The 22,012-nt window shown below is 38.9% G+C and overlaps 1 protein-coding gene across 1 annotated transcript in view; it reads left to right on the plus strand.

Annotated features, from left to right (window-relative positions):
• The first annotated feature begins 567 nt into the window (after positions 1-567).
• LOC127548799 (L-gulonolactone oxidase-like) overlaps positions 568-22,012 on the plus strand; it is a 53,775-nt gene continuing 32,330 nt past the window's right edge. Inside the window, exons 1-6 of the mRNA XM_051976388.1 lie at positions 568-643; positions 2,554-2,655; positions 4,777-4,902; positions 7,280-7,374; positions 12,758-12,848; positions 18,154-18,339. Coding sequence (XP_051832348.1) covers positions 638-643; positions 2,554-2,655; positions 4,777-4,902; positions 7,280-7,374; positions 12,758-12,848; positions 18,154-18,339 — 606 coding nt within the window. The 5' untranslated portion in view covers positions 568-637. The remainder of the gene's footprint in view (positions 644-2,553; positions 2,656-4,776; positions 4,903-7,279; positions 7,375-12,757; positions 12,849-18,153; positions 18,340-22,012) is intronic.

The following is a 22,012-nucleotide window of genomic DNA, read 5'->3' on the forward strand; positions in this document are numbered from 1 at the left end:
AATGTGGTCAGCCCCACAGAGTTGCATTCTCTTGCAGCAGAGTTGGAATGCTTGGCAGTTTAGTTCAAGAAAGGACCTCAGTGTCTGGTATCTTATCCTGCTTATATATACTAGGCATCTACTAAAGTCAGGTCAAGTCACTTCAGATTGAAACAAGAAGCATTTATTAAGTGCTTGCCATGGGCTAGGCACTGTGCTAAGCCCTGGGGATGCAAAGAATGACCACAAAGCAACAACAAAACCAGCCCTTTCCCTCTAAGAACTTACATTCTTAAGGGGAGGATAATAGACTGATAAATAATACAAACAGGACATATACAGGATACACTGAAAATAATCTGAGAGATATTACTTCTATTTCCCCCCTTTTTTTTCTTTCCCCTGCCCTGGAGATATAGGTCAGACTGCAGTTCATAATCTCATCTTCTTCCCTGGGGAAAAGGGTCAGTTACATATTACCTAGTCCCAAACCCCCAAGGGCTGACGCAGCAGATGAGATAGAACTGTTAAAACCAGGAGAGGACTCCTTACTTCTCTTCTGAAAATCACCTTTGCTTTGACATCTCTGCCCAGGAACATCTCATTTCCAGAGAGAGAGAGAAACAGACCCAGACCGGGAGCAACTGGATAGCTGGATATGATGGTAGGAAATTTCCCATTATGGAACTAGCATAGGTCAGTTCTAGAAGTCTGGCTTAGATTTGGGACCCTCCAGAGATTCAAATAAGTAGGGTCAAGGATTCTGAGCAACAGCCAAGTGGATAGGGGACCTCTTTAAAGGTTTGACGATTTGCTCCTATACTTGTACTGGAATTTTAAGCACTGCATTTAGAATACAAGGATGAAATACCTTTGTGGGGCACTGTAATATCTGATACAGGACTAGACTCCAATAGTAATAATAATGGATCTGTATATTAATTGGTTTGGGCAACTGCCTGATTAAGAAATTTTCTTTACAAATGCAGGTCAACACCTCAGCCACTTAAAGAATTGCTTAGATCAAATAGAAACCGTAATCATTAAACTTTACCTAAGGCTCCCTAATGGCTGCATGTTGACTTAGAAAATTACATATGATGTTTTTAACATATTTAATATATATTGGATTACTTGCCATCTAGGGGAGGAGATGAGGCAAGGGAGGGAAAAATTTGAAACACAAGGTTTTGCAAAGATCAGTATTGAAAAATTATCCATGCATATGTTTTGAAAATAAAAAACTGTAATAAAAATAATAATTTTTTAATGTAGAAAAAAGAAAATTATATATGAGTGTGATCTTTTTTCTTTCGAAGTTTTATTTATTTTGCCAAATATTTTCCAAGATTGTGCATTTGATACTTCTGTTTTAGGACACTAAAGGGTTAATGACTTACTCAGGCTCACACAGTCTGTATGCTTCAGAGTTGACATCTGAACCCAGTTCTCTCTCCTCAGCTCTATGTCTCTTAGCTAAATTAAAGTATAAAAATGCTTTAAAGTTTGCAAAATATTTGATGTTGCCTATCATATTTGATAGAGGATTTGCTATCATTTGATCAGGGCAGTAACACAATATAGTGGGGTGAGCATTAACTTTAATAGAAATTGTTTTTGTTTGGTTTCAGTCTTTTTTTAGTCTTGTCTAACTTTTTGTGACTCTATATCTTGGCAAAGATACTGGAGTGGTTTGCCATTTCTTTCTCCAGCTCATTTTATTGAGGCAAACAGGATTAAATGATTTGTGCAAAGTCACACAGCTAGTAACCATTTGTGGCCAGATTTGAACTCAAAAGATGAGTCTCTCTGATTTCAGGTCTGGAGATCTATGTACTGTGGCACCAAGTAGCTGGAATCCAGAAAACCCAGGCTCAAATCCTGCCTATGATTATTAATTACCTGTGATCTTCCAAAATCCTCTACAATCTTCCCAAATCCATGATTTTCTTTCTCCACCAACTTTTTATCATTTACAGCCTGGATGTGTTCTCTTTCCCCCTAATTATTCATGAGCTCTGTCTAAAGATACTTTCCCCCTTTCCTGATAATGGGGAACCTGCAGACACCTCTCTGGCCAGTTCTAAGTCCTCCCAAATCTGACTGTCTTCAAAAAGAAATGATTTTAAGGAGCCATTTTTAAGAAAACCTTAATCCAGCTTAGAAAGGACTTCCAAAAGATACCAAAAGTTGGTTTCCATTTGGTTGATGACTTGGATAAAATGTTGTCTTCTCTGGCTCTATGTTTCATGGTATAATGGAAAGAGAGCTAGAATTGGGGTCAGAATCTTGGTTCAGATCCTGCCTATTACTATCTCTGTGATTTAGTTTGGACTAAATGGCACCTGAAGTCCCTTCAGGCTCTAAATTTATAATCCTGTGAATTGTTTCATGGAAATGACTTTCCTATACCCTTGTCCATCTGTCAGGGCAGAGTTGAAAAGTAGAAGGGAGTGGGAGAAATCAGGTTGAATGATGGGTTGGGATCAGTTCTGGAAAGCAAAGGTGATTTCTTAGAGATTTTGAGGCCCCATCATCTAAGTGATTGTTCATCTTATTTTATTCACAATTCAGGTGCATGGCCAGAAAGGATTCAAGTTCCAGAACTGGGCAAAGACCTATGGCTGCTCCCCAGAGATGTACTTTCAGCCCACATGTGTGGAGGAGGTCAGACAGGTGAGTGACATTGTCAACAATGGGCTTAAACTAACCCTCCATTAGGGATGACCCACAGTTCTACCCATAGAAAAACAGTGTGGTAAGATGGAAGAAATGCTGGCCCTGGGTTGCAATATTACATCTGGCACTTACTAATTATGTATTCTGCCTGAGACTAATTTCCTCTCCTGTAAAGTGAGGGGGTTAGAATAAAATACCTCTGTCCTTTTAAAATCTAGCTCTGTGAAAGTATGAGCACAGCAGTTTCATCCCTACAGTTCTCCTATGGCAGAGACCCAGGAGATTATCTTTCCTAGATCCAGAAAAGTCCAAAATTTCACGGCAAGCCATTGTGGAAAAGAGCTAAATGAATTTACTCTCAGAGAACCATGATGACCTTTTTCATTTCTTCCTGCCTGAATTCACAAGGGTGGAGAATTTCCTTAATTCCATAATTCAAACTATAAGTGATCCTCTATCTAACTTTGATCAGTTCTGCTAAAGTTTTTTTTGAAAATATGAATGTGTCTGAATTAAATTGCTATATTAGAGAACAATTTGAACATAACTTAAATTTTGAGCTTGTTTATGCTCAATTTCTTCCTTGAGAAATAGCAAGAATGAAAGAAATCTGCCCAACTAAACTGAACTTGATAGTATTCCAGTCATACATATCAAACATCTGCCAACTGCCTCAGTTTCTTTTATTCTGCAAGATTGTAGTTATCTCTCCTTTTGCATCTGTCAACTTTTCCATATATAAAAAAATCATTCAACATCCTAAACATGTCTAAGAGTCACATTTATTATATAGATATCTTCTGGTATAGATGAAAGTGTGGGCAGAGAAGAGTTGGTCCCCATTTGTGTAATGCATTCCTTATTTCTATTTTAGTCCTAGAATTGCCTAGACAGAGCAGTAGCCTGCTACTTTTATTGTCACATTTATGTATTTCCTAACCATTTAACATATTATATGTGTATGTGTGTGCGTATAAACAAAACCTAACTATTTAAAACTATGCCATCATTTTTATTACCTCATATGTATCTTACTGGGTAACTGATGAAGTTTCTGAGTGTTTGTATCTCAACCTAATTTTTCCCATAAGCTTTGTAGTTTTTGAATTGCTCGATTTTGTATAGGTCAATAGCAGAACTAACTGTAGTTAAGACCAAGGAAATTGCCTTTCTCAATCACAAAACTAACAGTGTCAGAGGAATGATTAGAGCACCAAGCCCAACACTCTACCATTAAGCCACTCTGCTTTTATTCCTTTTCAGTCCCACTCCATCAGCCACACACACACACTTCAGTTTCTTTCCCACTTCTTTATTTCCTCTTTCTAGATTTAGTCCTCTTTTGATTTCCCTGGCTCCTCTTTTTCATTACATCCTTCCAGGAGAAAGCTTACCATGTATAACTATTTCTTGGTTTATAGTCATCATTTCTTCATAGCAGAGGAGGTCCCTCTTTTTACAGAGGTGGGGAACTCTGAATATGAGACATTGTATTGGACTGTATTGGACTCTGTGTTGGGTAGTCTTGCTGAACTGTCTTTTTAACTTTCTTTTTTATTCTTTATCATAAGGGATGACTCTCTGGGTTAGGAAGGATACATATAAAGGGACATGAAAGTTGTATAAAAACAAAAGATATACATAATAGTTCTTCTTTTAAAGACTTAATGAGAATGGACTGAATTCATTTTCACATACTTAGTTTTCTGAGTGTTATGAAAATGTGGAGATACTGATAAGAGAGAGAAGGAAGGGAAGAAGGAGGGAGGGATGAAAGGAAAGAGAAGGAAGAAAAGAAGAGAAGGAGGTAGAAGAGAGGGAAAGAGGAAGGAAAGGGAAGGAAGGGAGGAAGGGAAGAGAGAAAGAAGGAAGGAAAGGAGGAAGGAAGAGAGGAGGGAAGGGAAGGAGAGAAGAGAGGATGGAAGAGAGGGAGAAGGGAAGAAAGGAAGGATGAAAGAAAAGAAGAAGGGATGGAAGGAAGTAGAGAAGGAAAGAAATACTGGTAGGAAGGGATAAAGAGCGGGAGGAAGGGAAAGGAGGAAAGGACAGAAGGGAAGAAGGGAAGAAGGAAGGAGGGAGGGAGAGAAGGTCCTAAACCTAGTCTTGATATCTCTGTAGGTGCTGGACCTAGCCAAGAAGCAAAACAAACGTGTGAAGGCAGTTGGGGGAGGCCATTCTCCCTCAGATATCGCCTGCACTGATGGCTTCATGATCCATATGGGAAAGATGAACCGGATTCTCAAGGTAACCCCATAAACGATTAGATTTCTAACCTTCTGAAACCCCCAGATTCTGACAAGCTTTGCCTTTCTTCGCAAAGGCTTGATGTTTAGGGCTGATGCCCTAGGGAGGTAGTAGGGTGGGAAACCACTATTAATGCTCCATTACACTTGTAAATTGATGTCGTTAAACTTTCCCACCTCCGAGTGAGAGTGCAAGGCCCTCTTATTATGAGCTATTGTGTTCTTTGCTGAAAAGTGAGCCTTAACTCAGGCAGAGAGTCTGAGAATGTTGGAGCTGGAAGGGATTCTACCTTAGAGATCACTTAGTCCAACCCCCTCATTTTACAGGCCCAAAAAGACCACCAAGCTCATTAATAGCAGAGCCAGGACAAGAGCCCACCTCTCCTGGGCACTCAGCCTAGTGCTCTTTCCTATAGCACAGAACCTCTAGGGGGTTAGAAATATCTTTCGGTGGTGATTTTTAGCAGAATTAGTTCTTTTAATCAGGCGCACACTTCATCATCAGCCTCTAAGAACGCTGGATTTGAAGTCAGGGGACCTGGGTCCTCATCCCATCTGTGCCTTTTACCTATGAATCATTCATCACTCAACAATAGTTAGCCTTAATTAAGCAATTATTATGTTCTACACACTGTGCTGAAGATACAAAGAAAGTCAAAAAGTTGGTTCCTGTTCTTAAGAAGCTTACAGTAATAAGTGAAACAGCTAAGTACAAGCAAGCTATTTACAGAGTAAATTGGATATAATCAATAGAGGAAAAACCCCTAGTATTAAGAGGGATCAGGAAACAACCCTGCCTTCTTGTCGAAGTAAGACTTAACTGAGATCTCGAGAAAGCCAGGGAAGCCAGCTGATAAAGATGTTTTGGGAGAGAATTCTAGAGAGAAGAGATACCCAGTGAAAGTGCTCAGAATCAAGAGATAGAGTATTGCATTCAAGGAAAAATCAGGAGATCAGTATTACTAGATTGAAAAATATGAAAGGTGGGAATAAGCTGTAAAAGGGGTGGAGAGGTAGATCTCTAAGTCAATTTTCTTCTTTAAGCCTCAGTTTTCCCACCTGTAAAATGAGGAGGGATTGAAGATGACCTTGAAGGTCCAATTCTTGTCTAAATCCAATTCATTATCATGCAAGCTTATTGATGTTAAATGCCTCTTCCTAAAAATTCCATCAAGAGATCAGCCATAGTAATAATTAAGGGTGACTAAATTAGCAGAATTATGCTAATTGATTTCCCTAAAGTATTTGCTGGAGCATCTAGTTACCCTTTTTTCCTGTCCAGATTTTCTCCTGCTAATTCGTTAATTAAAGAACTCAGTCTAGTTTGGGAAGAAGGCAAAGGGAGTTCAGAGCTCTAGTGAGACTGAGGGTCTTTTGCAGTTATTGGAGTCCCCCAGGTCAGTGCCCTGACAGCTGCCCAAAGAAACCTGGACATGTAGGGAAATGGGCTCCATTACCTGGATATGCCTGTGTAATGATCCCTGTCAGAATCTAGCCTCATTCCCGACATTAATTGTGGGCATGATGCTTAATTGCTCCAAGCCTCTGTTCCCAAATCAGGATCTCCTGGATCACTTTTTTCTTTGTAGTTTTCTTCTAACCCTCTCCACTTAGCTACACTTAGTCCTCAGCTTCCCAGGGGAGAAGTTCAGTTAGGCTGGGGGCATTCCTACCACAAATGCAGCCTGCATCAGAGGATCATAGACACAGAGTCAGAAGGGACCTTAGAGACCAGCAAAATGAGACTCCAACCCTCTCATTTCATGGATGAGAAAACTGAGGCATTAATTTCAATAGACTTGTGATGGAGAGAGATATCTGCATCCAGAAAAAGGTCTGTGGGTACTAAATGTGGACCACAACATAGTATTTTCATTTTGTTGTTGTTGTTTGCTTGCCTTTTGTTTTTCTTTTTTCAGTTTTTCTTTTTGATCTGATTTTTCTTTTGCAGCATGATAATTGTGGAAATAAGTATCAAAGAATTGTATATGTTTAACATGTACTGGATTGCTTGCTATCTAAAGGAAGAGGCAGAGAAAAAGGAGGGGAAAAAATTTAGAGCATAAGATTTTTCAGGGGTGAATGTTGAAAACTACATGCATATATTTTGAAAATAAAAGGCTTAAAATAAATAAAATTTTAAAAAAGAAAAAAAAGGAAATGGAGTCAGTTAGAGGTTAAGTGACTTAACTTGAAGAACAAACCTAGTAAGTATGACGCAGGATTTGAATTCAGGTTTTCTTCACTCCAAACCCAGTGCCCTATGTTCTGTGACATCTAACTGTCTTTACCTTCTAGGGAAAGGTTAGCTCAATCACTATGATTGACAAGGGCTTCTGGGGACAGTAGAGTCACTCTCCAGCTCTGTTCTTTTGCAGGTAGACAAGGAAAAGCGTCAAGTCACAGTGGAAGCAGGTATCTTCCTGATGGACTTGAATGTGGAGCTGAGAAAATATGGCCTGGCACTCTCCAAGTAAGCAAGACCTTCCTATCTTAGTGGTGACTTCTTGCCGCAAGAGGAGAGACTGATTTCCTGGTTCCCTCTAACCCCAAGTCATAGCATCATAGATTGTAGTATGGGAAGGGACCTTAAAGCCCAATTCCAATCCTTTCGTTTTACAGATGAGGAAGCTGCAGCCCAGGGGGATTACATGACTTGAGAGCAGTATCTGTTTCTCTTATTTTTTACAGGGTCTGGTAGACTCTCATTTGATTCCTCAAAGTCACACAAGAAATAAGAGACACAGCTGGAATTAGAATCCAGATCCTCTGACTCTGGGGCAGCTAGGTGGTGCAGTGGATAGAATTCCAGACCTGGAGTCAGGAAAATTCCTCCTCCTGAATTCAAATCTGGCCTCAGACACCTACTAGCTCTGTGACCGCAGGCAACTGATTTAACCCTATTTGCCTTAGTTTCCTTATCCATAAAATGAGTTTGAGAAGGAAATGGCACATTGCTCCTGTATGTTTGCTAAGAAAACCTCAAAGCAGGTAATAAAGAACTACAAATGACTATATAACCAAAAGCTCTGACTCCAAAATTCAGCTCATTCTCTTCAACCCTATCATGCTGGCCAAGTGGAAGCTTGAATTTCTGGAAAGAGCAAAGGAGAGCTTCTATTAGAGTCATCCATCACCCTGGTGAGGAAGTTGATCTTGAGTTCTCAAGGGTTCTACCAATAGTGCATAAGCTGTAGTGTAAGCCTGTTAAGGTTTTGAATTTGGATGAAAGACTGACAAGATTTTTGTTCTGAGGTCCAGCCTCAGTAAGGTTGGCAAGCACATCACTGAAAGGCTAGTGACAATTTTGGGATTTGGTCCATTGACTAAGATGGATAGTTGGACCCTCAATTAAGGCACAGAAGAAGAGCTGTATTTTATTATCCTTTAGGAGAGGGAACAAGAACTCATCTGTACCTGGCACTTTAAGGATGGTAAAGAGTTCTCCTTCTATTAAGTTGTTGTTATTTGTCCTTCATTCTCAAAGAAGACCATGATATGAGGGAGGTGATGCAAGTGAACTAGAAGTAGTGGAAGAATTAGCATCTCTATTTTACAGATAAGGAAACTGAGGCTCAGAGAGGTTTGTAGGATTAGAAAATCACAGATTTAGAACTAGAAAGCATCAACCGTATCTTTTACAGGAAAGAATCAAATCTCAGAGGGAGATATGCTCAATGTCACACATTGAGTAAGTTATAAAGCTGAGATTTGAACCCAGATTTTCTGTGACTCCAAATCTAGCACACTTTCCAGGTTGTGGGACTTTCCCACAGTTACATAGCTAAAGAGTGTGGCACATTGGAAAAAGTTAGAAGCAACCTCAGGATTGCTCCTTGGGTGACCTTGAGCTTCAAGTTGGACCAGATGACCTTAAAATCCTTTCAGCCATAGACCCACAATCCTCTAAGTAGCAATAAAAGGATACAAATCCAGCATTTTCTGCTTGCTCTCTTTCCACTCACATTGGTGACATCTCAGTTCTTTTGAAATAATGGTATATAAACAAGCAGATCATGTGCTTTGTCTGCAAGAATCTAGGAAAAGATGAAATTTTACTTTGTAAAGGCAGAGATGGATTTTTCTCTCCTTTTTTCTCTCCCAGGGCATTGGCATTTTGATGGGCCCCAAAATTAAGCCAAAGGAATAAATCTCCAGTTGTGGGTTTTTAGATACCAATTAGGAGAATTATTCTGGGTTCTGTGACCTTGAAAACATAGTATTGATAGCTATCTGTTCAATCAGTGCCTCAAAGTCAGGACTTAAGGTCTCTGTTCACTGTCTCTCAGTAATCAATAACATCTCAAGGATGTGGTCCCATAACAGGGAGGGAGGAGCTGTCTCTTGAATTCTTCTGAGCTCAGTAGGAACTTTTCACACCAGATCCTGTGACCAATGAGGACAGGAAGGAATTTGTTCTTATTAATTATGAACATTAATTTCTGGAGCATTAGAATTTCTTTCACTCTGTTCATCTTAAGAATGTGGTCATGCTCTTTCTCCTGGGGGAGTGTACAGTCCTTGCTGTACTCTTAAAAATGGCTGTGTTCCAGTCTGGTAGGCTGCCCCCTTGCTCTTCTAGAGGCAACTCAGATATGGAGGTTGGGGGTTAAGGAGATGAGCACAAAATCTATGTTCAGATCCTACTTTCCAACACATTATCTTTGTGACTTTTGGAAAATCACTTAACCTCACTGAATTTTACTTATTCTAATCTGCAAAATAGAAATAGAAGCATCCACCTCTAAGAGATAAGAACAATAACAGCCAAAATTTATATAGCTTCTACTATGTGCAAAGCACTTTTGCAAATATTACTTTATTTGATCCCTTCAACCCTGGAAGATAGCAACTATTATGTTCGTTTTACAGAGGAAGAAAATGAGGCAGAGTTAAGTGTCTTGCCCAGAGTTTCACACATCTAGTAAGTTTCTCAAGCTAAATTTGGACTCTGGTTGTCCTGACTCCAAGCCCAGTTCTCTTTTCACCAGTCCACCTATCTGCCTGTGAAGACTGAGATAATGTATGCAGAATCCATTGTAATCTTAAGGTACTAGAATATTATATGTGTGTGTGTGTATGTATACATATATATATATATATGTTCACACATATAGATCTATATCTCTTTAAATAGTATGCATGTATGCACAGCATATATACATATATAAATGTATAAATAATATAAATAAATAAATGGGCAGCTAGGTGGTACAGTGGATAGAGCAACAAACTTAGAATCAGGAAGACTCATTTTTCTGAGTTCAAATCCCACTGACTAGCTGGGTGACCCTGGGCAAGTCACTGAAATGTTTTCCTCAATTTCCTCATCTATCAAATGAGCTGGAGAAGAAAATGGCAAATCACTCCTATATCTTTGCCCAAAAAAAAAAAATCCCAAATGGGGTCACAGACAGGTAGACACAACTGAAAATAATGAACAGTAAAACTAATAAATAATGCCAATAAATGTATATAATAAAAGTTTAAAATGATCAATAATTATTAATCAAGGAAAGTCCTTGGGACTATGAAGATGAGCCATCTCACTCATATTTATTTCCCTGTGGCAGAGCTAGAGTGGCTTATTGTGCTGTTTGGTATCTGAACTCAGGGAAACTTGGGTTCCTGTCTCTACCAATGTCTCTCTCCTCCTTTCCCCTCACAAATGATTGATAGTTTATTTTTTAAAAGGATGTAACTATATCTATATTCTTGGTTTCCTTTATAAATTTCTGTCTTTTATTTTATGCAATTAAAATTGTTCTCCTGAGTTGAAGTCCCTAGGCCTGTTCACCAAAATTACCAAACGGGTCCAAGAAACACAAAAAAGTTAAGACCATTTGCTTCATAATCCCAGCTTTTAGATTTTCTTCAAGCTCATCTTTTTCATCCCTCTAATTTTAATAGATTCAGGGGAGTTAGCTGAGAAAGTTAGCAACAAAGCCAGGAGCCCCGGATTTATTAGAATAAGAGATTTCATAGATCTAGGTATAAATGAGATCCCAGTGGCCAACCAATCTAACCCTATATTTTATGGATGAAGAAACTAGAACTCAAAGATACTGTCCAAGGTCACACAGATTGTACAAAGCAAAGTGCCACTTTGATAAACAGTCAATTGGCATTTGTCAAAGGTCTGTTGTGGGCAAGGAATGATGTGGGGAAGGAGGCAGGTCTAAGTTCCTTAGGCACAAAGATTCTGGGTGCCAGAACATCACTCCCCTGCTGCCTCTAAGATCAAATACAGACCTCGCTGTTTGGCATTCAGTGCCTTTTGACAGCCTGACTCCAACCTGTATTTCCAACTTTATCATTTATCACTCACCTTCAATCACTCTTTTCATCCCAATCAAACAGGGCTTTCTGCTATCTATCCCACACAATATTCCATCTCTTACCATGGTGCCTTTGGACAGGCACCTCACCCCCAGAATGCTCTCCCTCCATGGTTGCTGTCCACCTCGTCTGACTCTTCATGATCCCATGGACCATATTATCTGTGGGCTTTGAAAAGATACTGGAGTGTTTAGCCATTTCCTTCTCCAGTGGATTAAGGCAAACAGTTTGAGTGTCTTGCCCAGAATCATGCAACTAGTAGGTGTTTGAGGCTAGATTTGACTTTAGTAATTCTTGGCACTCAACCCAGTACTCTATCCACTGAGCCTAAACTTAACTGCCTCCAAGGCAGAGTTAAGTGACTCGATTAAGATCATGTAGCTAGTGATTGATTGAGGCTGGAATTGAACTCCCAAACCTTCCAGACTTCTCCTGGAGGTCTTTTCTGATTTTTCCCTAGTACTAGTCCCTCCCCTCCAATGTTACCTTCTATTTACTTGTCTATACTGATATATGCAGTGATATATAAATATATGTGTATGTGTATATGCACTGTGACACCTACCTGCCTTTACCTTCTAGGAGAAATGATAGATCAATTGCCATAGGTAGTAAGGGCTTGTTTTCTTTCTTTCTTTCTTTTAACTATATCATATGGTACCTGTTAGAACTCTATTCTAAAATTTGAACCCTGACCATACTAGAGCTTGGGATAAACATATTGCTTTAAAAGGAGCACCAGGATGTGTCTGAAATGGAATATTATTGTTCTATGGGAAATGATGAGCAGTATGTTCTCAGAAAAAAAAAACACCTGGAAAATCCTCCATGAACTCAAAGTGAAATGTACTGTGTATAAAGTAGCAATGTTCTGGGATGTCCAGCTGGAAACAACTTTGCTATTCTCAGTAATACAATGATCCATGACTACTCTGAAGGACTTATGATGAAAAATCCTATCCATATCCAGAGAAGGAACTGATTGTGTCTGAATACAGATTGAAACATATTCTCCCTCTCTCTCTCCCTTTCCCTCTCCCTCTCCTTCTCCCTCTCCTTCTCTCTCTCCCTCTCTCTCTCTCTCTCACTTTATTTTTCTTGAGAGTTTTTATTTTCATTAGGGTGGGAAATCTGCATTTTCTTTCACAACATGTCTTCTATGAAAATATTTTGCATAATTTTACATGTGGTTTCTTAATTATGGGTAGGTTAATGGAGAGAACCTAGAACTCAAAAGTTTTAAAAACAAATGTAAAAAATTTGTTTTAAATGTAACTAGGGAAAAAAATAAACAAATCAAATACAAATTAAAAAAAAAAAAAAAGGTGAACCAGGATGTTAGAATTGGAAAGGAAGAAGATAAAACATGGTAAGCTGAGAGTAGACTTCAGTTTTCTGGCCTAGGGTTGGTCTGCATACTCCTGTTTGACTGTTCATGGATAAATAGTCTATTTTTCAAAGGAAAATTAATCACTTCTGCCCTTCCTCTTTTTCTGCTTTCTTTTCTGGGGCTGCAGCTTGGGAGCTGTATCAGATGTTACTGCTGCTGGTGTGATTGGGACAGGAACCCACAATACCGGGATCAAGCATGGCATTTTGGCCACTCAGGTGAGAATGGAATTCCATGCCAGAATCACAGGCTAATTGAGACTAATTCACAAAATCATGGGCTCAGGGAGAGGAGTGAAAGTGGGAAAGGCCTCTGTTTCTGTTTCTATAAGAGCCAACTTTTCCCATGAAGTGGGAGTTCTGGGATCAAGTGCAAACTTCCATTTTTGTGGCTGAACTCTGTCAAGAATCAAGGAAGGCTTTCACTCTGAGTGGCTTTTCTTGTAGCTCTGACAAGAAGTGATGATGATACTTGTTTCACTTATTTTGTAGGGGAATAAATAGGGTTGTTAGGATCCTGAAGTTTTTAAAAAGCTCCCTGTAAATGTGAACTTGTTACTGTGATCCTGATGGGAGATTAACAAGGCACTGCACAGCACTTGTGCAAGAAGATTGAAGAACTAAAAGGAAATGTTCACACATTCTATGATGCAATCTCAGATCCTTATAACCTAAAACAAAGTTTCTTAAACTGTGGCTAGTGACCTCAAGTGGGGTCATGTAACTGAATGTAGGGGTCACAAAATTATGATTTATTATCAGTAAATGTTAGATTTGCACATCTATTTTATATACCTGTACACCTGGACAAAAAGGGGTCATGAGTGGAAAATGTTTACAAAGCCCTGGCCCAAAACATATCATGAACCATCTGACTGGGTGCTGAAGGAGATGATCCAAATTGCTATAAGAATAAATAGCATTTATATATCAATTTACATATGCTGTATCTTTGATTCTCATAACAATCCTGTGAGTAGGTTCCTAATAGAACCTAATAGTGTAATAGTATACTAATATACGCTCTCTTTTATCTTTGAGGAAACTGAATTTCAGAGAAGTAAAATGACATTCCCAGAGTCACAGAACTAGGAGACTATCTTCCTGAAGGATTTGAACTCAAGTCATCCTGACTCTGAAAGACTCAGGTTCCTGAATTCAAATCTGGCTTCAGATGCTTCATAGTTGTGTGTCCCTCGGAAGATCATTTAACCCTTTTTGCCTTAGTTTCTTCATCTGTAAAATGAGCTGGAGAAGGAAATGGCAAACCACTCCAATATCTTTGCCAAGAAAACCCTCAATGGGATTATGAAGAATTAGACATGAGTGAAATCAACCGAACAACAAACATCCTGACTTAAGTACACTATCCATGTACCCCTTAGCTACTTCATAGTTTTAAGTTCCAATTGGGTTGCTGAACTCCAGAGCTAAAATGGAACACCACAATTCATTCATTTTTATGTGAATTCACATAATTTTTTTTTGGTTCCTTCCTTTGCCCATCTGGTAAGAGACCTCATTCTATCCTACAAGCTTGGACTATGATTAATCAGAAATTAGTTCAGCATTATCTGTTCTTTCACCCTGAGCATAACAGCACCAATCGTACTTGTCAAAAACAATTTTCCTCCAAATTAGCAGGTAACAAAGTGTGGAGGAATATTAGAAGGAGGGAACAAGAGAAGGGTTTAATTTGGAAATGGAGGCCAAAGGGGATGTTACAGTTAATTTCCCAAATGCCACCTGCTTTTCTGAGCTCCACACCAAAAGGAAATTTAGAAATGAGTGCAGCAAAGCATGAATTTTCCAGCCCACTGTGACATAGGATTGCCATCATTGTTACTAATATTACTTAGATCATAAATTTAGAAATAGAAGAGTTCTTAGAGCCCATTTAGTCCCAACCTCATTTGACAGATGAGAGAACTGAATCTCAGACAGATGAAGGGACTTGCTCTAAGTCGCAAAAGTAGTAACTGTAATAAGTGGGATACTGACACATAGCTCAGAGCCCCTTTGTCCAACCTTTCCCTCTCATTTTACAGATGAGGAAACTGATGCCCAGGGAGATAAAGTAATTTGTCAAGGTCCCACAGGCAGTAAGCCTCTAAGACTGGATTTGAACCCAGGTTTTACAATTCCAATCTTTACAATAAGCTTCTTCGTCCCGTAATACAACTTTCCTTCCTCTCTCCCTCTCCCTCACTCTTTCTTCCTTTTCTCTTTCTCCCACTCTTCCTTCCTTCTTTCTTTCCTTTCTTCCTTCCTTCCTTCTTCCCTTCTTCTTTCCCCCCTTGATAATTGGAATTAGCTCTCACATAAGAAGTGTCCTCTTCTATTTTATAACAATTCTAAAAGAAAAGACAAAATTCCACAACCACATAAAATAAAGGGACATTTTCTTTTAAATCTACCAAACAAAGACAATTATGAGGTAGCAGCAGGAGTCGCTTTGAAAAATTATCTTCCCCAACACAATTACTGCCTCTTTCTCTCCTCTCTCTAATTTCCCTTTTCAATCTAGTTTAAAGTGTACTAAGAGAAATTCCTCTTAATTGAATTAAACAAAAAGAGATTCTTACAAAATCATAAGACAAGTTCTCTCTAATTTTCTGAGTCTCAGGAAATTAAGATCCCTTTCTGAAGCTGATTAAATTTCAGGAAAACTGATTAGGTCTTTACAAATGAAAATAAGGACTATAGACTGTAATATTTCCTAACATTATTTCTTAATATTTTAGGACATGAATATGGCCTTAATCTTACATACTTCTACACCTAGGAAGGCAATCCTTAATTGTACTTATTCCTTGTATATTTGTCTATAGATTTTCTGTTCCCTCTATTAGAATGCAGGTTTGAGGAGAATAGGGATTGCTTCATTTTTTGTACTTAGAAGCCCAGTGCCCAGGAAACAAGTGCTTGTTAATTGATTGATTGAATATTAATTGGATGCTTTCAAGGGCAGAGTGAGAAGATATTTGGATGGTGGAAGTAATCCAGGATTGGGCATTGATCCAAGGTGTGATCTTTGACTGGACAAGGAGTCAAGTCAAGGGGATAGGGTACAATAAAAATGGTTCACTAAGAGGTCAAGATAGAAAAAAGAGGTAAGAATAAATGGTGCAGGGCTTTTGGTTTAGATAAGGACTTCGAATGGAGGTACTAGAAGCCATGATGAAGATGATGGATAGAGTTAGGGGCCATAAGGCAGAAAGAAAGATGGAACAATAGAAAGTTATGATCAGGTAAGTCAGTAAGGTGGCAGAGGAGGTGGATTGGTGGACCTGGATTAAGGTGAGCCTTAAATTCAAATTTAACCCCAGACACTTACTATTGTTGGGCACTGCCCCCCCTTCCCTTCCTTGTCATTAAGACTGGAAATGGAGTCTTACATATCATTGTGATACAATATAGAATAGAAAAGAAAAACAATGATCCCGGTGCTTGACACTGACTCCATCCTTGCCCAAGACTACCCTGGAGTAGAATTAGATTATCTCCCTTCCTACCTGTGCCCTCGTTAGAAGTCCCTATTTATCCAAGAAGGGTCTTACTCCCTTCTCTGACAGGAACTGAGCCATGATCTGTTGGAATCTTTACAAAGATTAAAGTCATTAGAGTTGGTAGAGACAATAATTATCTAATTTAGCATGGTTCAGTATAATTGATCTGATCCTACAAGGAGATGTTATGGGCCAGAAGAAACAAGGTACTAAGTGGAACTGAGAAACAATGCTTGTATTCACACCTTTACTCACTGGAGTTCACATGTTTGGGAGATTTCAGGGTTTAGTATGAGATATCCAAATTCACACTTCCCTTAATCCCTGCCTCCAAAAGGAGGAGTCAACCTTTGGGAGATCATATTATAAAGAAGCTCTTAGCTTCGAGTTAAAGAATTACTTCAGAACATTGCCAGGGATTGGAGAGGAGCACTCTGAGAGGAAGCCCACAAGCCCTCTCTCTGAGGCAAAAGAGATTTATTCCATTAACCACCTTTGTGCTGGCTGGAGGCTGAAGGACAAACCTTTGGATTTGGAGACATTCAGAGGGAGCTCTTAAAACCAAGCAGAGAGCTAGGCCTCTAAGAAAACTAATTGGGCTATATTGGAGACAATATAAGATCAGAACTTTTAGCACCTGGCTACATTTGGGTGATTATTACTTTTAAATGAAACTAAGGCTGCCTCCAGAAAACCTCCCCAAGAAACCTGCTCCCAGAGAGAACCATTAGTATTCTAAAGAAGAAAAACATGATCCAAGCTGTAAATACTAAGTTGACTCCTCTCTCTTTCGGCTCTCTCTCTGAAGTAAAGACAACAGCTGTAAAATGTTAGAGTAATTGTCTTCTCAGCTTCTTTATCCAGCTTGTAAATGCTAATTAAAGGACACTTTAAAAGTTCCCCGACTTAGTTGCTGAGGGTCAAATAATTTTTGGACAGGAGTCCCATTCAACCAGCTAGTCTAAACTCTTCACAATTAAAATAATTAAAAACCAATCTCTGACTTACTTCAGTTTCTTTGGCTTTACACTATGTGACTCTAGACGAGTCACTTAACTTAAAATATCTCATAGTTTAATCAACTATAAAATAGGGATGACAATACTCGCACTCACTACCCAGGTTGTTGTAAGAATAAAATGAGCTAATGTGTGTAAAATATTTAGCTTAGTACCTGACACATATTAAGTGCAATATAAAGTTAGCAATTATTATTATTATATAAAGAGATTCCAAAGGTCACAAATATGGATATGGAACAGTTATTGGTGATGACAAGATCAATGATCTGACCATTTTTGAGGATAGCTGAGATGGAGAGGAAGACAAAGTCATGAGAATTGAGTAGATTAGAGTACTAGAAAGTGATGATATTGTCACTTTTTGGAGATTGGAGAAAATTGGAGAAAAAGCCCAGAGTCCAAGGAGTTTGAGCTTTTTCTAAGGGTTAGTACCAAGATCCAGAATATACATATTTGTAATTGTGTTCTACTCCCAAAATTTGATTTTTAATTCAAGACACTGAATTTATGCCTCTCTGTCCCAAGCTGGGATGTTGCTCACTATCTCAGTCTTCCAGAGGTTTCATACAATTGAAAGTTCATGATCTCATTTAAAAGCACATAAAAATGTGCTGTGACATATAGAAATATGCTTAGAAGAACTGCACATGTGTCATCCATATTGGGTTACTTGTCATTTAGAAGCAGGGGGAGATGGGAAAGGAGGCAGAAAAATTTGGAACACAAAGTTTTGCAAGGATGGATATTGAAAACTATCTTTGTATGTATTTTGAAAAATAAAAAGGTATTTTTAAAAAGGTGATGCTGGCCATTCACTTCTTAGTTCCTAGCTCTGTAGAGAGGCATGAGCCACCTCTCCTCAGTTACTACTTTTTCTAATCTCCAATGTTTGGTTCATTCACTCAAGTACTATGAGCTTGGGAATGAAGGATTAATCAAATCAGGAAGTTTGATGGATCTGAAATGTGGTTTTTCTTTTTCTCTCTGTACCAGGTGGTAGCATTAACTCTGATGACAGCAGCAGGAACAATAATGGAGTGCTCAGAAACCAGCAATGCGGAGTTATTCAAGGCTTCCCAGGTTCACCTTGGCTCTCTGGGTATCATCCTCACCATCACTTTCCAGTGTGTACCCCAATTCCATTTGCAAGAGATTTCCTTTCCTTCCACCCTTAAAGAGGTATGCTTCTCTCATGACTCTTCAGTGTCTTTGGAAGCTTTTTTGAGAATCTTGCCAGAGCAGGACTAGAATTTGGGCTCCCTGGGCAAACATTAAAAAAGCCAAAGATACTTTCAGATCAGTTTCTGGAGACAGATGCCATCAAGTGATTGGGGAGAAAAGAAGCCAGAATACTACATATATTGGGGAGAGAAAAATCCCCATATACTCAGGCTGGTGCCAAGGAAAAAGCTTTGAAGGGAGGACACAGAGTTATGAAGGAATAGAGAGGAGCACATATGTAGTATATGAAGTATATGAAAAACATTTCCTGTTTTTAAATTAATTATTCCTGCTAATGAGGCATTAAGCCCAGTTGTTTGGGAACTATGCTGCTCAAAGATGGAATTGCTAATAGTGCTGTCTAATTTCTGTGCCTTGGAAGCAAAGCCCCTGTTAATTCACCCAGGTTTTAGTTCAGGGTGGTATTGGTCTGAGTAATCCTTCACCATTTTTGATCCTCTCAAACCATGGGTTACAGCAGCAGGACCCGCTTCGAATAGCTTTATTTATAACCTGAAGTGGAAGAGGCAAGGGACTGAGGCAGACAGATAGATGCTATAAGGAGTATGGATTCTGGAAAGAACTGACTTTTAACACTAGGTGGTGTAGTTATTGTTGTATACGAATCAGTTGCATCCAACTCTCCGTCACCTCATTTGGTATTTTCTTGCCAAGGATACTGGAGTGGTTTGCCATTTTCTTTTCCAGTTCATTTTACAAATGAGAAACTAAAGCAAATAGGGTTAAGTGACTTGCTCAGGATCACATGGCTAGGATGTGTTAGAAACCAGATTTGAACTCAAGTCCTTCCTATTCCAGGGTCAGCACTCTATTTACTGTGCCTCCCAGCAGCCCCAATCTCCTCTCTTGGGTTCAGGCTAACTAAAAGCAGAACTCCCATGAATGCTAAGACCTTTGTCCAAATCCTCCCTAGAAATGTCCTTGCTTGGGATGGGCAGCAACTGTGCCTCTAACCAGGTACCTCTTCCCTGTGGAGAGCCAGAGGAATTAGCTGATGCTCATAAGTCTAGTTAAGCTACATTCTCTTTGTTCTTCTTAGAGCTGACTGTCCTTGTCCTCTGAGGGTGCTTCAAATATTCTATTGATCTAGCCATGATCACTTTCCATCATATCCTCTTGACAGTTATCTCCACTGCAAAGAAGCAGGGCCATAAATAAGGCTGGCTCATGGTAAGCCTGGGATGGAATTTTCAGCCATTTGATTATGGGAATTGGCTCAACAAATAACAGACTGGGGGCATGGTGTGGGGGCTTCTTGGAGGCTCTCTGGAATGAAGCATAATTATTGCTAGTACTAGGAGATAAATCAGGATAGATAAAGAAGAGAACAGATTCTTTTTTCTGGGCCATAGGGTCGATTCATTTGGAGTAATGGAGCACATGGATAGCATTGCACAGTGAAAAGAGCTCTGGATTTGGAATCATGGGGTTGAAACCCCATTGATAACCTTTGTGATAGATAATTTAGTTCAACAAGCATTTGCTTCTGGGATAGGGAGAAGCTGAGAGAAATTTTTGTTCATTGAAAAAAAAATTAACCATTGAGTAACTGTTTTTAGCTTATTGTTGTGCAGTTGTTTCAATTATATGTAACTTTTTGTGGTCCCATTTGGGGTTTTTTGTCAAAAATGCTAAAGTGGTTAGCCATTTCTTTCTCCAGCTCATTTTGCAGATGAGGAAACTGAGACAGAGTTAAATGATTTGTCCAGGGTCACATAGCTGGTAAGTGTCTGAGGCCAGATTTGAACTCAGGAAGAGGAGTCTTCTGGACTATAAGCCTGGCATTTTATTCACTATGATACCTAGCTGCCCTATTAAATAATTGTATGCTAATTAAGGTGCTGGTTGCAAAGCATACAAAAACAAAGCAGTCACTGTCCTCAAGGAGCTTATATTCTATTGGAAGGGAAATAATCTATACGGAAATAATTAAATATAAAATATATGCAAAGTAATGGGATTAGGAAGGGGTAGATGGTAGGAAGAAGTAACTGAACCTTGAAGGGAGTTAAGAATTCTAGGAGATAAAGTCTAGGAGTAGATTACACCTGGCTTAGGGTATGTGGGATGGGAGAAGGTGATATTATATGGAGGAGGTAAAGGTAGCCTCTACAAAGGGACAGAGATGGAAGATGTGATATTGTGGAGAAGAACAGCAAGTAGGCAGCTCAATGGCACAGTAGATAGAGTCCTACACCTGGAGTTAGAAAGATTTGAATTAAAATTTGACTTCAGATACTTACTAGCAATGTGATGTTGAGCAAGCCACTTAACTCTCTTTGACTCAGTTTCCTCATCTATAAAATGAATTGGAGAAGGAAATGGCAAACAAATCAATGCAGTATCCCTGCCAATAAAACCCCACTGGGGTCATGAAGAGTTGAACACAAATGAAAACTGACTTAACAGCAATATAAACTCTGAGTTCTTCTCTATGTTTCATGTAGTAGTATTTGGAAATATTATTATAAGTTTGGCTATTTAATTTAAGAAGTTGGGTATTCATGATAATGGACAAAAAAAATAAAAAATAAAAAATTCCCAGTCCTCCTTTGGCTCTCAGCTAAAAGCCATGCCTCAGTAATTCCTACCTTAGGTCACCAGTCTAAGATAATCACTTGTCAGGGCTAACCCCAATCTAAAATGACCAGTCAGATTAGAGGAGATATAATGTTCTGGACCAGACTAATTGAAACCAGGTCAATGTATTCCTGAGGCTCTTTTTATCCTCTCAGAAGTAAGGAAAGTAAACTTGAAAGTACTCTGAAATATATATTATTAAAACTGATTGTGTGTATACATATATGTGTGCCACACACATATTTATATGGATATTTAATTTATATATCATAAATAATATATCATACATACATATATAATGTATTAGGGTGGTTCAAGATCTCCCAGTCTTAAGAAACTCAATGACTTCCTGCAAAACCGGTCTGATTATTATCTCCATTACATTAAAAGGAGAAACTGAAGCGCAGCAGTGATAAGCAGGATGGAATCCTGAGTGAGTAGGAAAGTGCTCAAATAGAAATTCCATCCAGATTATCAAGATCATAGATTTATTTAAAGTTGGAAGAGACTTTAGAGGACATCTTCAGATTTCCTCCTTTCACAGATAATAAAACAGGCTTGTAAAGGTTAAGTGATTTGTCTTGCTCACATCCTTGTTCAAGAAGTTTCAGTGGCTATCTCTTAACTCCAAGATAAAATTATAATTCCTCTGATTGGCATTTAAAGCAGTCTATAATCTGGTGCCAACTAATCTTTCCGAGTTGATTTTATCCATCAGTGTCAGTCCCCTCACCCTCTAGTCAAACTTGTTCAGTTGTTTTTTTCAGTTATATCTGACCCTTTGTGACCCTTTTTGGGGCAAAACTGGAATGGTTTTGCCATTTTCCCTCTCCAGCTCATTTGACAGATGAGGAAACTGGAGTAAAATAGGGTGAAGTGATTTGCCAAAAGTCACACAGCTAGTAAGTGTCTGAGATCAGATTTTAACTCAGGAAGACGAGTCTTTCTGACTCCAGGTGCTGCACTCTGTCCACTCTACCATCTCACTTCCTCTATCTTTGTGTTCGCTAAATAGCAAAATATAATGAAA

The sequence above is a fragment of the Antechinus flavipes genome, chromosome 2 (assembly GCF_016432865.1).
Source record: "Antechinus flavipes isolate AdamAnt ecotype Samford, QLD, Australia chromosome 2, AdamAnt_v2, whole genome shotgun sequence".
Lineage (NCBI taxonomy): Eukaryota > Metazoa > Chordata > Mammalia > Dasyuromorphia > Dasyuridae > Antechinus > Antechinus flavipes.